General features: G+C 45.6%; 6 protein-coding genes across 6 annotated transcripts; 1 reads left to right on the top strand and 5 right to left on the bottom strand.

Moving 5' to 3' along the window:
- Positions 1–1,104: 1,104 nt before the first annotated feature.
- Positions 1,105–2,804, bottom strand: aglA (putative alpha-galactosidase; the record flags this gene model as incomplete). Its single annotated transcript, XM_032057142.1, has 2 exons — positions 1,105–2,693; positions 2,783–2,804. 2 exons carry the CDS (start codon positions 2,802–2,804, stop codon positions 1,105–1,107), a joined length of 1,611 nt encoding a protein of 536 aa, XP_031914924.1.
- Positions 2,805–3,517: 713 nt separating this feature from the next.
- Positions 3,518–4,344, bottom strand: BDV38DRAFT_281792 (type 1 glutamine amidotransferase; the record flags this gene model as incomplete). The annotated part of the gene is made up of 2 exons (XM_032059634.1): positions 3,518–4,008; positions 4,077–4,344. 2 exons carry the CDS (start codon positions 4,342–4,344, stop codon positions 3,518–3,520), a joined length of 759 nt encoding a protein of 252 aa, XP_031914925.1.
- Positions 4,345–5,618: 1,274 nt separating this feature from the next.
- BDV38DRAFT_270382 (S-(hydroxymethyl)glutathione dehydrogenase/class III alcohol dehydrogenase) lies at positions 5,619–7,214 on the bottom strand (the record flags this gene model as incomplete). The annotated part of the gene is made up of 6 exons (XM_032057143.1): positions 5,619–5,836; positions 5,895–6,532; positions 6,587–6,722; positions 6,829–6,943; positions 7,017–7,031; positions 7,194–7,214. The coding sequence occupies 6 exons, from the start codon at positions 7,212–7,214 to the stop codon at positions 5,619–5,621; spliced, it is 1,143 nt and encodes a 380-aa protein (XP_031914926.1).
- A 967-nt stretch (positions 7,215–8,181) lies between these two features.
- On the top strand, positions 8,182–9,435 carry BDV38DRAFT_291889 (uncharacterized protein; the record flags this gene model as incomplete). Its single annotated transcript, XM_032061864.1, has 1 exon — positions 8,182–9,435. One exon carries the CDS (start codon positions 8,182–8,184, stop codon positions 9,433–9,435), a length of 1,254 nt encoding a protein of 417 aa, XP_031914927.1.
- A 679-nt stretch (positions 9,436–10,114) lies between these two features.
- On the bottom strand, positions 10,115–11,666 carry BDV38DRAFT_291890 (zinc-dependent alcohol dehydrogenase; the record flags this gene model as incomplete). Its single annotated transcript, XM_032061865.1, has 5 exons — positions 11,524–11,666; positions 11,355–11,450; positions 11,078–11,305; positions 10,441–11,021; positions 10,115–10,393 (listed from the first exon to the last, which is right to left on the bottom strand). The coding sequence occupies exons 1-5, from the start codon at positions 11,642–11,644 to the stop codon at positions 10,115–10,117; spliced, it is 1,305 nt and encodes a 434-aa protein (XP_031914928.1). The 5' UTR covers positions 11,645–11,666.
- An 893-nt stretch (positions 11,667–12,559) lies between these two features.
- On the bottom strand, positions 12,560–13,359 carry BDV38DRAFT_291892 (S-(hydroxymethyl)glutathione synthase; the record flags this gene model as incomplete). Its single annotated transcript, XM_032061866.1, has 1 exon — positions 12,560–13,359. Exon 1 carries the CDS (start codon positions 13,127–13,129, stop codon positions 12,560–12,562), a length of 570 nt encoding a protein of 189 aa, XP_031914929.1. The 5' UTR covers positions 13,130–13,359.
- Between the last annotated feature and the right edge of the window lie 902 nt (positions 13,360–14,261).

A 14,261-nucleotide genomic window follows, 5' to 3' on the forward strand; every position in this document is an offset into this window, starting at 1 on the left:
TTGTTTGCAGACTATTAGCAACACATGTCAAGACACAATGTAGACTTGATTTCGCGAATAGAAGAAAGAACAATACGATTTAATTTAGATTTGCTGTAGCCATGCTACAACAGTGGAATATGGATATAGAGTCATGTGATTATTCTTATCATTGGTTGCATATTATTCGTGGTGCTGCATTGGTCTGAGGTTTGTAATAGAAGGGTTTTGTGGACACTAAGACTCTTAGTGAGTGCTGCATGGAAAGGATAAGGGGGACTAATCAGTATGTGGGCCATCACACACGAATTAAAAGCACTAGAAGTGCCGATGATGGGGCAAACATCAAGACAATAAAGGTCAGTATAGCGGAAATGCACACGGGAGTCTTTGGTCCGTGGAACAATCCATGGATCACTAACAGAACTATCGGCCTTTTTAAAGGCGCTCAGGACTGTGTAAAGATGGGCCATGCGAAAATTCTTCGAAACCACTTAGCATCGGAGTTTAGCTCGACTATCAGAAGCAAGGAAGAACAGCAAATCACTCCCAGGCAGGAGGACACCGACCTAGCTATCATCAAAAGGGCCATTGAGATCGCTGAAAAGCGCAGCTGGCCAATATATCATGTTGCGCTAACATAAATTAACAAACGCGTCACCAGCCCCAGTATAGGCTTCAGCAGCATTAAGAGACTACAGCAGACAATTACAATTCGAGGGAAAGAGCTGACAATGGAGGAGGGGATATATCTCAAGGAACTGTATAAACCCAAAGCATTTATTGTTGCCGAGTCCCTTTAGCAATCTCTCCGTGACAGAGTTAAAGTTAAGATCTAGTATACGCATTTTCTATACATACGGGGTTCTCTCACGATGGATAATTTTTACGCTGTAAAATAGAGCTGTTGGCCCCTATTTCTTCGAGGGTATAGCCAGTAACACACTTGAATTAATAACTGAGTAAAAGGCGACTCTCATCTAGTCACATTCCGCGAAGGTAGGATTTCTGGAGAAAAACAGTTCGATAGCAAACCGCCGCCCAACTATATATTTTACCCTGCACTGTCCTGCTATTCATCTGCCGAGACGTAGTCACAATGGCCAAAGAGCTATTCAAACGCTATCATGCAACCTTAACACCAGCGGGCAGCCCAAACACCTGGTTATTAGCTTCGAAGCCGCAGGCCGAAACACCAGCGTCCTCCGTCAGGCAACTACCAGAATCAGTATTCTTTAGATTACCCGTGAGCGCATAAGACCATTTCTGAGCGTCACTCTCTTTGCACTCCTGCAGAGAAATAGTTTTGCCGTCTGTCGTGAGACACTTTGATTGCTCAGATAATGTACGAATCACCCCCGATGCGTCAACCTGCCATATTTGCGATTTGCTCCCGTTGCAAGATTCAAATCGCACGGCCGATGACGTGCCCGTAAGGCACTTCCCGGATGCCGTGTTGAAAACTATTCCGGTCGGTATAGCTTGGCTGCATTTCTCATCGATTTCTATTTTGTACACGGCCGTTGCATGTGTGTTTAACTGAACATGTATACCATCTTTGATGGTTTGGGTTGAGCCGTCCAAGAGGTCCTGTGCTTCATATGTACAATCAGAGGAGAGGCCTAGTATGTCCAGAGTAATATCAGTTTCGACGGAATCACTACCATGGTTCAGAATGGTGGCCAATCTGGAACCGTCGGCAAGATTCCGCGTTAAGACATCAAGGGAACTATCGCGACTGGCTAATGTTGCCTGTTGAGCTAGTGGATCCTGATCGACCTCAATCAAGGCTTGATTCTTTAGGTACTCCAAATCCTCAGCAGACAGGTCGGGAATATGGGCACTAATAATCAAGGGTGCGGAGAACGAAGCCCAGAGAGCGAATTGGGATCGCTTTTCCTCCAATGAGAGCCCCGGATGGTCAGCGATCAGGAAGTCAGGGTCATTGTAGTATCCAGGACGTTGGTACCGAGCCACCAGCGTATTGAACTTATAGTTGGTCATGATGCTGTCCCAGGCACTGCCATCTCCACCGTAGACGAGAATATCGACCGAGTGTCGGGCAAGCTCTCCGTATCCAGGAACCCAGTCCATGACAGTATACCAATCAGTCAGATTGTCTGTCATAGAGAAGTACGCAGGCGCTGACTCCGAGAATATTAGTGGCTGCTGCATCTTGCCGAGTACCTCGTGCCAATGGCCGTAGAGATATTTGTATTCCTCCTGCAAAGTGCGGCCTTCTTTCGGATAGACATTACACCCATCCAACTTGAGATAGTCGATCCCCCATGCCGCGAATGTCTCTGCGTCGATCTCCTCGTAGCCCTCGGATCCAGGATAGCCGCCACAGGTCAGATTCCCTGAATCCTCATAGATGCCGAAATTGAAGCCTTTATCTTTAACGTATTGTCCAAGCCAGGGAAGACCGCGTGGGAACTTGGTGATATTCCATTCGAGTGATCCATTCTCCGCGCGATCATAGTTCATCCAGCAGTCGTCAAGATTTATACGGTTATAGCCCGCTTCCAGTAAACCGTTCGAGGCCATTGCATCCGCTGTGTCGACAAATAGGGTCTCATTCAGCTCGCACATGAATCGGGCCCAGTTGTTGAAACCCATGGGCGGCGTCGCCAGTAGACTAGGGTCCTCAATAGAGGCAACCACCTGGGCTGGCATGGTACTGGCCAATGCAGTCACTAGCGGTATCCATTTTGCTGTAAATCGCATATTCTCCGGTGTGTTTCTATATATACACAATTGATTATGCAAGAACTCAACTCAGATATGAACTTATAGGTGGTACCTCTATTGATCTTGAAAGGCATCCTGGAACGGGCAGGATTTATAAATCATGCATTGCCAAATCGACTGATAAGTAGCGGGGTAAGCAAACACCGATTGATAACTCAGCTACTACATATAACCAGGGGGTGAGGGTATTAATTGGCCGAATGCGCCGATCCCCGCACCATATCGAAGATCTACATACTCCAATGACACCTTCAGTAACCTTTGCCGTCGGGTACATGCATTGATACGTGTACACACTACTACGGTAGTATTCATATGTAAGGAGATGTCTCATCTCATCTTACGCTACCTTCATTCTTCTTCTGCTGAATCAATGTACGTATTTTACAACATCCCATTCAGTTAGTTCTAGTAGATACTGGCCGGTGGATTACCGTCAATTTGTAGGATAGCATACGGGATGAATAGATATAGTTAAATGTACAATTACATTTTTTTATTTATTTATTTTACTCGCTATCCCAATTTACCTACGATGCTAAACGATATTAACGCCTTATACCACCATGACCACTGTAACTCGCGATTACCTCCATACTTGCTATGCATCATTTTGCTGTGGATATGTACTCCCTTATCAGATTGATGACTCCGACATATTATAATAACAAGTCGACTTCCTCTCCCTGGTGGGACTTAGAGCATGTATTAGGGGCCGTACAAGCCACCATTGCCATAAGGTTATTTCACGCTAATCTAATATAGTAGACAACATTAAAACTAACCATCATCCTAGCAAAAACTCCACCAGAACCCCAGCATAGAAATCCGCATCATCAGGTTGGTCAGCAGCCTCCCGATCGTCCTTTGACCACGCAGGACTATTGAGTTTTGCAAGAATTGCCTTCGTCGTAGCTTTATCGAACTCAGCATGTCCTTGATATGTGAGCACTCTATTCGGCTGGAACAGCCCTTGAACGTCGCATAAATCGTTCTTTCCCACTATTGTCCAATCTGAGGGAAGAGATCCATCCGGCACAGTCACTTGATCATGGTGAATAAATTGAACTTTCCGCTGCATAGCCCAGTCGTCACTTGTGAATTGTGGAAAGTGACTTAGGAACTCGGGTTCAAAGTCAACACCGTGCACACCTATCTCCCAACCCTTTGGATTCTTCTCGACCCGTACGCCATAGTCTTCCAGTAGTGCTGATGCAATCATTTGGTGTCCGAAGCAAGCACCGAAGAGCTTAACCCTCGGGTGGTTGTAGTACACATCTTGGATGTATTTAGTATCATGCATAGAACCATCGTCAGCAAAAACCTTAGATAATGCCAAAGCATACCTCGCAAAACCTCATGCATCTTCACAATCCAAGCGTGTCGATCGTAAGTTGACTTAGGTGATCCAGTTATAATTATCGCGTCTATGGCAGCGTAACATGTTGGAAACTCCTCGGCGGAACAGTTATAGATTCCATATGATATGGAGACGTTCGAGGTACTAAGGCGATCCTTATTATAATCTAGCCCGCGATCGACCATGTTTTTAAACATGTCAGGACAGGTCCGGCCTTGGATGGGCTTAAGACAGTTGAAGATCGCGATATGCATCCTTAGTCGCTCGTTCGCCAGGTCCGTTTCTTGTCCTATTGTATATTTTACCAGTCGAGTTGTGACAAAGACTAATCGAAGTTGAAAGATGTTGTCGGATAGACAATGTTCGGATAGGGGATGGCTCCGTTATGTAGTAAGGCGGGGAAGAAACTAATTTAGTGCTGGCCAGTCAAAAGGCTTTCCGCGCTTATCTAGTCTAATACACTGCTACTAGCTACATAGTGAACAGTTCTTGTGTACTTGCCTAATACGGGTGCTACCGCTTTTGTAAGAATATTATATAAGTAATTAGTAGCAAGAGTAACGTGACCGGACAACGAGCGGCCACCTCTATCCCATATGAAAAATTAAAATAGTCAAAACAGCATAAATTCAAACTCCTATATAAAAATACGTAATTCTATCGATTCCGACTGTATATAATTCTATAACCCTGTATACCACAGCCAGAATATTTAGATAGAGTATACCTAGACTGGCGTTTGGCCAGGTTAGGTTAGGTTAATGCGGTCAGTTGTGCCTAACCGCTAGGTTATGGCTAGGTTATATATATATATATTATACCATCCGCGGTTAATCGGCAGTTAATCTAATTATGCTGGAGACAGCCAACTAAATCTATTTAGATAGGCAGTAAGATAGGGCTACCTTTTGCCAGCAGTAGTTTTAGTAACCCTAGTCCACTGCTTACTTATATAGACCTAGTTTGGTATCTTGTAGCCTTATTAGGCAGAACTAGATTAACTGCGGTTAACCTAGCTTTAACCTTAACCTAGCTGGGGGTCGGTTAGGTTAGGGTATGCCACTCTATGTCCAACTTAATACTGTTCGGAGACTGGAACCTATTGTTACACCCAGGTAGTACTCTGTGACCAATTAGCTATCTCGGCTCCATACGACTTACCTCGATGACTACAATCCACTCGAGGTTGACACCGAAGGGTTGACGGGGAAGATCCGAATGCAATGACAAGAAGTACGGATGCGAGGATCAACCCAGAGTTGGTAAGCATCTATATAATGTCGTGCTTCACCCACCTAATAAGAAAAGGATGTACACTCTAAGAGATATTATCGTTCTGGAACGCATTATGGAGTAGAACTATAGTGCCAAGCTGATTTCCCACTTCTTACTACCTTTTCAATATATGGCTCAGAGATTTGACGCTAAAGTATTGTCAGGGTAATCAAATATGTATTATGCACTTACTCGCGAAGGCAATTTTGCTAGAGACCATAACAAATACATATACCCTGTTGCCTCACGAACTTCAGACTTTCATATCCAAGACACACCGGATACAGTCACCACTTTTCATATGCTGGAATGCCGTATTGATAGTCCCCAGTGTTTCACGATGAGTGATGTATTCATCAACCATCAGGTAGCCAGCGACGTAGTCATCGACAAGACTGGGTAGCTGAGACCGACCCTTGATACCACCGAATGCGCAACCCCTCCACACTCGCCCGGTCACAAGTTGAAATGCTATATAATAGGTTAACAATGCGATTATCTATACAGCTCACATAGGGAGCAAACTTACGCCTCGTCGAGATTTCCTGACCAGCTGCAGCAACTCCAATAATAATACTTTCGCCCCATCCCTTATGACAGGATTCTAGAGCAGCACGCATCACACCGACATTTCCGGTACAGTCGAAAGTATAATCACATCCCCCATCAGTCATCTCGATCAGTTGTTCCTGAATGGTCTTTCCCTCGAGCTTGGTAGGATTCACAAAATCTGTAGCACCAAACTTGCGCGCCCACTGTTCCTTATCATCATTGACATCAACCACGATAATCTTACCCGCTTTATTCTTCACTGCACCTTCGATCACAGACAAACCGATACACCCAGCACCAAAAACGGCAATATTAGATCCTTGCTCTACTTTGGCAGTAATCGTTGCAGCACCATATCCGGTCGTAATCCCACAGCCCAACAGACACGCACGATCAGTGGGTGCTTTGGTAGTAACAGCCACAACTGAGATATCGGCAACAACCGTATATTGAGAGAATGTCGAGGTTCCCATGTAGTGCAGGATATCTTTGCCTCGTGCTTTAAAGCGAGTTGTTCCGTCGGGCATCACGCCTTTACCCTGAGTGGCACGGATCTTCTGGCACAAGTTGGTCTTTCCCGACTTGCAGAACTTGCACTCACCACATTCCGGGGTACTGTTGATGATAAGCTGGCGTTTGTAGACCGGTGAGATGTGAGAAATAACTGACTAGAGCGCGATTACTTGATCACCAGGCTTGACATTAGTCACGCCTTCACCAACTGACTCAACGATACCTGAACCCTCGTGGCCCAGGATGACAGGGAACGCTCCCTCCGGGTCCTTTCCAGAGAGCGTATAGGCATCTGTATTATGGCACCAGCAGTGTTAACCAATATAATGCAAACCTCACGTTGAAACCAACAAGAATAAAAACTGGCTCAAATATATAAACCACATGGAACAACGCACCGGTGTGACAGACACCCGTGTGGAGAATCTGAATGCGAACCTCATGGGCTTTGGGAGGGGCAACCTGGACATCTTCAATGGAAAATGGTTCGCCGGCAGCCCATGCGATAGCAGCCTGATATTCTCGGCCATCGTGTTAGAAAATAGGAAGCCACAATATCCAGAAGACATGCTACAGACGCCATTACCTTGCAAGTTATGGTCTATCATTTCTCGTTAGCAAAATATCAAAGGAGCACATGGAACAGGAAAAGTCCATCTGTGGTGGTTGAGAATGGGCAAAGTGGGGTGCTCATCGTCCAGCACCGTATGTGCCAAGCTTCAAGTATGTATTGGGCATCGAAAAATGGGAACAGGTAACTCACTTTACCAGCAGTACTAGCCATAATGATTTTTGCTTTTGGGATGACTATTGATGCGAGGTAGGTGATGAAACTTTGAATTGGGTACAGATTTGACAGAGAGAGCAAACCTCCATTTGGGTTCGAAGTGATCGAACTTATATAGAATAGCTCCCTTGTGTCCGCTGTCATGATACAGTGTTGTGACGACAGAAATGACGTCTACAATTGGAGAAGTGGAACATTGAACTGAGTCATCCATGATAGACGGTTTAGAGGAGCTAGTTTCGCAGAAGGAGGGGCCCGTGGGTCCTGTGGTCAATCCCGACTCAGCTTTTCACCAAGACGAAACTTTGAGGTCCAGCCTAGAATCTATGCCTATCACTACATGACGATGTTGGTAAATCTATATTAGGTTCAGAATGGTGCTAGCTACTTTTGGCACTAGTATCGAGCCAATGATATGCCCCCATCAGTTGCACAAGCCATGTGTGTGCCAAGCCATTCACCATGTAACCTTATTTCATAATGGTAATTTTCGTATCAACGAACAACTCCATTATCAGATGAGGAGAAAAAAAAAAAAAAAAAAAGCTCTAACTGAAAGCGGTCCCCGACTTTGCTGGAGCTGTTATGACTAGGGCAGAGGATGGGGTAAACAAGCCCTACCCCGCGTATTATGCTTCTGTCGTGATGAAAGTGGAGATAAGAGGCTACCACAAATTTGTAAGCCAGATTACACTACCCCCCAAGCCAACTCGAGAAAGAGCTTTATACCAGTCGCAAGCTTGCTTGGCAAACTCAGTCAGATCAACACGTACCTTCATATTTTCTCAACAATCACTGTAGACCGCTAGTTGGTAATGAGGAGTCGTGACGTCAGGAATGTTATTCAGAACCCGGCAAGGTATTTGTAGTCCATGCCCGCCAGTAGTTGAACTCTTTCGGGTGAGTGTAGCTTCCATTTTGAAAGCTTTTCCTGCACAGCTCGTCAATATAAGGACCCAAAACGATGTCAACTAAGGAAAAGGTCGTCATCATTGGCGGTGGGTGGGGTGGTTATCGACTGGGATATGGCATCGACCACAGAAAATACGATATCACCCTTATTGCGCCAGAGAACACGTCCGCGGTAACTCCCCTCCTCGCCAGCGCTGCTTGCGGATTGTTTGACCCCCGTCTGGCACATGAGCCTATCCGGCGGAAGGACTTTCATGCCAAATACATCAAGGCCTTCGTCGTCGACATTGACTTCAACAGGCAGGCACTCATATGTCAGCCCGCGTTCGAAGAGCTGAAGGATGAGCGCTTCGAAGTATCTTATGACCGAGTGATCCTCTCGCCTGGCTGTCGAAGCAATACCTTTGGCATCCCTGGGGTGGCGGAAAACGCCATCTTTGTCAAGAATGTGGCCAATGCAAACACGGTACGGAGTCGTCTGAACGAAGTCCTTGAGATGGCTTCATTGCCGGGAACATCTGAAGCGCGCCAGAGGCAACTACTCCATATCGTTATTGTTGGGGGTGGCCCCACTGGGATCGAGGTGGCAGCGGAATTGACAGACCTTTTTGAAGGAGATTTGGGCGTTTTATTCCCGCACCTGAGGGACATGACATCAGTTACGGTGATAGATGTCGCACCCCAGATTCTGGCACCATTTGACCAGAAGTTATCAGAATATGCTTGCAGCGCGCTGAAAACCAACAAGGTCAAGGTCAAGCTTAACTGCCACATTCTGAACGTTACAAAGGATACCATAGAGACCAGGGAATCCGGGGTCACCGGCTACGGGATGCTCATCTGGGCCACCGGAAACAGATCAATACCCTTGGTCGACCAACTGCAGCTCAGGAAGACTGAGAAAGGCCTTGTGCGGATCTTGACTGACGATCATCTCAATGTTTTCTCCCCAGATGGCAACGTGATACCTAACGTGTTTGCAATGGGCGATGCGGCCGACATTGAAGGCGGAACATTACCAACGACCGCCGAAGTTGCAATTCAAAAAGCTGATTATCTTATCAACCTTTTCAATTCCGGTGGAAAGTATACTCGGCCATTTCAATATCAGCAGCGGTCGCTGGTAACATACACGGGTGCGTGGGACGGTGTGGTTCAAGGGAAGCGTGAGTACACGGGCTACGGTGCATGGCTGAGTTGGAGATCTGGTAACTTCTTCTGGACGCGGTCGTGGAGGAGAAGGATCCTGATGTGCTATGCGTGGTTTATGGACTGGTTGGATGGGAGAGAGATAATTCGTAACTAGCTTTCATGGTCAAAATTCGGAGAGTTATAATGCGTAATTTGTATATCTATCACCGGTGTTTCTGGCTGTTATTTCCATTTATGGTGATTCGCTGAACCTTTCATGCATATTTCGGACTGCAATAAAATCATCTCTTTAGTTTTCATGATAGAATTCCAAAATCGTTCCGATGTAGCCGTCACAGAACCAATTTTCATGTACCTGACGCCTCGTGTACGGTTTTGTCTTAATAGCTGTCACCATTCTATTCCATTTATAGCCCGTTAGGTCAAGATTAATAAACACATGGCCTGGTTTGAATCAAGCAACTTTTTGTCGAAAACAGGAGTTGAAGGAGTCTAAAGACAAGGAACGTAGCATAAAACAACAATATCCCATTAGCTCGACCTTGAGAAAATGTATATTACTTCCTAGTGGCATTGGACGCTCATGATATTAAGCTTGCAGGAGGGTCTGTGCTGTTTTAGTATCTGTGATGGTATAACTCGATATACATTCCTGTTTAGTAGCATAAAAATATTTATCTCAAGATACAGAAGTAGACGGCATTAAACATCATTGTATTTCGTAGGTGTCCTCTTCCCTTTATTGATGAAGATCATTACCATTAAATGTCTCAAAACGTAGAGCCTTGCCCTCTAAAGGTTGTATAGCTTTTAGAGGAGGGTGTGGGGGGCACTCAAAACACCGTCAAAGCGGGTGAAGCCGGATCTCTGGGGGCTGAAAACCTCGTCTGGATGAAAACCTTCTGCATACCGTCTGCACGACGGTTGAATAAGTCATAGACCTTCTCCATATCGCTGATATCAAAGCGATGAGTGACCATATCCAATGGACAGATTTTCCTTTGTTGTATTAAGACAAGTAGTTCATTCCAGTACTTTTGCACGGGCGCTTGGCCATTTCCGTTCAGGTGAATCCCTGTCTCCATCAAGGATCCAATATTGAAGTGATTGCACTGGGCCAAGTGTTAGTGATTGACAATGTCAGAGGTTGATCACATACATAGCCAGTATAGATGCCAGTGACCCCACAACACCCGAAGCCTCTAACTGATTCAATCGTCTCGTTCAAGAGTTCCGACGTGTCGTTCTCCATGCCTAATGTCCTCTGGATGGCGTGGCCTAACCCTTTCGCATACTCGCCAGCGGCACACTCAATTGCAATGTCCGGGCCGCGCACGTCGCACATTTTCTTCAGCAAGGATACAACTGTTTCTCCGCGCGGAAGTCTGGTGAAGTCAATAGTCTCCAAATGCGGAACCTTCGTCTTCATAAAATCCAGCCGCCATCTTCCCTCTCCACCGTCAATCATGATGATTCGGCTCGCCCCGTTCACAACCGCAAACTCAGCCGCCATCTGCCCAATAGGGCCTGCCCCCCAAATGGCAACTGTGTCTCCTTCTTTAACACCTGTATCAACCACAGCATTCCACGACGTGGCCAAGACGTCGGATAGATAGAGCCCTTGTTCGTCAGGGACATCATCCGGTAACGGTAGCAGATTCACGTCCCCAAAGGGAACCCGCACAAACTCAGCCTGTCCTCCTGCAAAGCCTCCTGTGAAGTGTGAATATCCAAACATGCCTAATTTAATGGACAGCGGTAGGCCGACAGGTTAGTAATTCCTCCGGGTGACGTGCCTGCAGTTCGGCGTCCGTAAAGTGAATTTTCGCTATCACTGCCGTTGGTTCTTTCACACAACGAGGACAGTTTCTTTTCGCAGTAGTAGCACGTTCCACAAGCAATCTGGAAGGAAGCTACAGCTCGCTCGCCAATCTTGCGCTTCTTGACTTTGGGACCGATTTTCTCCACAATCCCGCAAAACTCATGCCCCAAAATGTCTCCTTTGTGCATTTCAGGTATGGCCGCTGTGGAAGAGGTCAGCACTGCAACTAATTTGGGTAGCAGATCACGTACAATGAAGGAGATGAAGGTCGCTTCCACAGATGGTACTTCCTGTTACCCTCAGAATAACATCTTCATCATCAACGATGGTTGGCCTAGCCGTTTCCACTTTAATCAGATGGGAATTGTCAGTCTATTTTCAAGTACAGACAATACATGAGTGGTTCACTAATACACATACCGAGCTTCACTTGATTCTTCCCTTGCCAAGTCAAGGCTTTCATTGTCTGACTAAGGTCTCCGTAGCCAGTATCACCATAGTTGCTAATGTCCGTCGTGAGAGCGGGCTTTGCGCTAGACATTTTTGCGGTGGATTTAGTTACCAATTGTGAAGGTAATGACAATGGGATTGGTTTAAGTATCATTCCATCACAAGTGACAGATGGTAGATTATATAGATAAGTGCCACTCACATGGAGCTAGTACTAGCGGCATAAGACGTCACTGTGATGATTTGATCTTCGAAGATTTTCTTGTTATGCGCTATTTTACTTTGCTGTCCGATGTAGCTCGATATGACAGAATATCTACATCATGATTGCCAGACAAAGTATCAGACTTGCTTTTTCCTTCTTTTGGTAAGACTGTATCAGCCAATTGAAAACTATTTATACATGTTTGTCCATTATAGTACTTCAACCTATTTGGGTACTGTATGGTTCATCACTTTCTCTGTGTATTAAAGAATAGCTATATAATCAACAATTATATCTTTGTCGTAATTGTCTGCTATTTTATGATGCCCCAGTATCCAAGCCTGAGTTCAGAGATTGTGAGGTTATCCTTATAAGAAAAGCCACAACTCTCTAATATATGAACCCCTTATATCCTATTCACTTGGTCTGATGACTAGAATATCAATATGGCACACCGGCCTGTTGCCTTCAATCGCATAGTCACTACCCACGATCACCGAACCGGAAAGGCTGTCTTTCGGAAGGGTATCGATGAGTGTGTTCCTTTTGCAGGGCTTCCGGTTCCACCGGGAAGGCTGACTACATCTGACTATGCACTTGCCTATGCAACCACAGGATTTCCAGTGAAGGGGCTTTCCCCACCCGCGCCAGTCACACCTGAGGCAGATGCAAACCTGGACATCAAACAATATATGTCTAAGCTCCGCGATCCCTCCCCTTTAAACCCAGATAAGGGAACGTACATTCATGGAAAAAGTGTAACCTTTTGTCTCATTATCTATGGGCTGCAAGATACATTTTTCAAGATGCCACAAAACTGAAGCCTGCCTTCTGTGCGTTAAAGGTTGCGATAAGGTCCATAAGCGGCGGTGACAAAACATCGTACGTATCCAAACCAACTGCTTTGAACCTTGCCCGTACTTCATCCATACCCTTGGGGTTGAACCCCTGCTCAATAATAGATGACACAAAGCCGGCAAACTGCGGCTCTTGCCATCCTTCCTCGTTTGAGAGCTCAACATGCACAAAATCCAGCCCCTTGAACGGATGCTCCTTTTCAATCCGGCCGTAGAGGTGCACACCGCAATCCTTACAGGCATGGCGTCGTATCGCAGCTGATTCGTCGACGATAATGAGCTGGGATTCGTTGGCGGTGACCGAGAGACTTTCGCGTGGCACAACGCCAACGATGGAGAAGAGTGCACCGGATGGTTTCCAGCACTTGGAGCAGCCGCAGGCGTGGTTGTGGGCGACATTACTCTTCAGGGAGATTTCCACTTTGTTCGAAGAACAGCGACAGTAAAGCTTTCCGCCGCTAAAGTTCGGACGTCCTTTGATGATCCCATTGTCAATGAGTGGATGGAGGGACATGGTAATGGTGGTAACGGTAGTGGTTCTGACTGTGCAGTAGTTGAGATGAGTATCGCACTGTCCTGACTTGGTGGGTGGTGATGATATGATTCCAAGCCAGAGAGGTCGTTACTCTTATATACTGGCCAGGTAGCAGAGTGTGGCATGTCTATTCTCCGCATGAGGGGTTGTGGACTGCCACAGGACAGCCATAATTCCGTCATAGACTGCCACTCACTCTTCCCAGAATGTTTTTTTTTTGTTTCTTTGGCTTTTGTTTGGCGATAGACCCATGGCTTCATCACCCCTTCGTCACCCCTCACCAACCCCTCATCGTCCTGCCTGGATCTGAAGCCTAGAGGCCTTCGACGAGCTGATTGGTAATATTATTTCTGACAAATTCAGATATTAGCAACGAACCTAGCGCCGTGACTCACTTGTTGGCAATGTAACTTGTAGGATGGTTGAAAAGAGAGCACTGACACGAAAAGTTCTTCCCCGACTCCCAAACTAGGCAATTTGTATTCCAACGGTGGATTTGAGCTAACCCATATTCGACCTTCGCTGGATTCCATCCTCTATCAGGTGCACGGAACTTTTGTTGTGACCAATGTCTGGGTTGTAACAAGTAAAAAATTTATGGTATTTCTGTAATGCTGGTCCGCCAAGATTGCTGCAGTATTGATTGGTCAGATAGTAGTACCATTTTTGTCGAAAACTATTAGCCTCACTACGGCGGACTAAATCGAAGTTCCGGACAATGTAAAATATTACAAAACTCCCAATACCAATACACTATATCTTAGCCTGCGTCAGTCAAATTAATCTATCTAAAAAATATTTACTGTAGTATCTACTAATTATAATAGTTTAAATAATTGATTTAATTCTAAATATATTTATAATTTCTATAATCTTTTATTATTTTTAAAAATTTATATTTTTAGATACTGTAGCTCTTAAATTTAGAAATTACTACTATTAATCTTAAGATTGCGGGATCTTTAAGCTTAGCTTTACTACTACTACTGTCTACTATCTACTGTAAGGGCGCCTTCGGCGTACGTATTAGGCTAGCGCTACGCCGTCGGTGCTCAGTAGGCCAACGGGCTTCAGGATAGGCAGTCCAGGGAGGATGTCTCGTGTTCAGATT

Source organism: Aspergillus pseudotamarii (assembly GCF_009193445.1).
Source record: "Aspergillus pseudotamarii strain CBS 117625 unplaced genomic scaffold BDV38scaffold_19, whole genome shotgun sequence".
NCBI classification, from domain to species: Eukaryota; Fungi; Ascomycota; class Eurotiomycetes; order Eurotiales; family Aspergillaceae; genus Aspergillus; species Aspergillus pseudotamarii.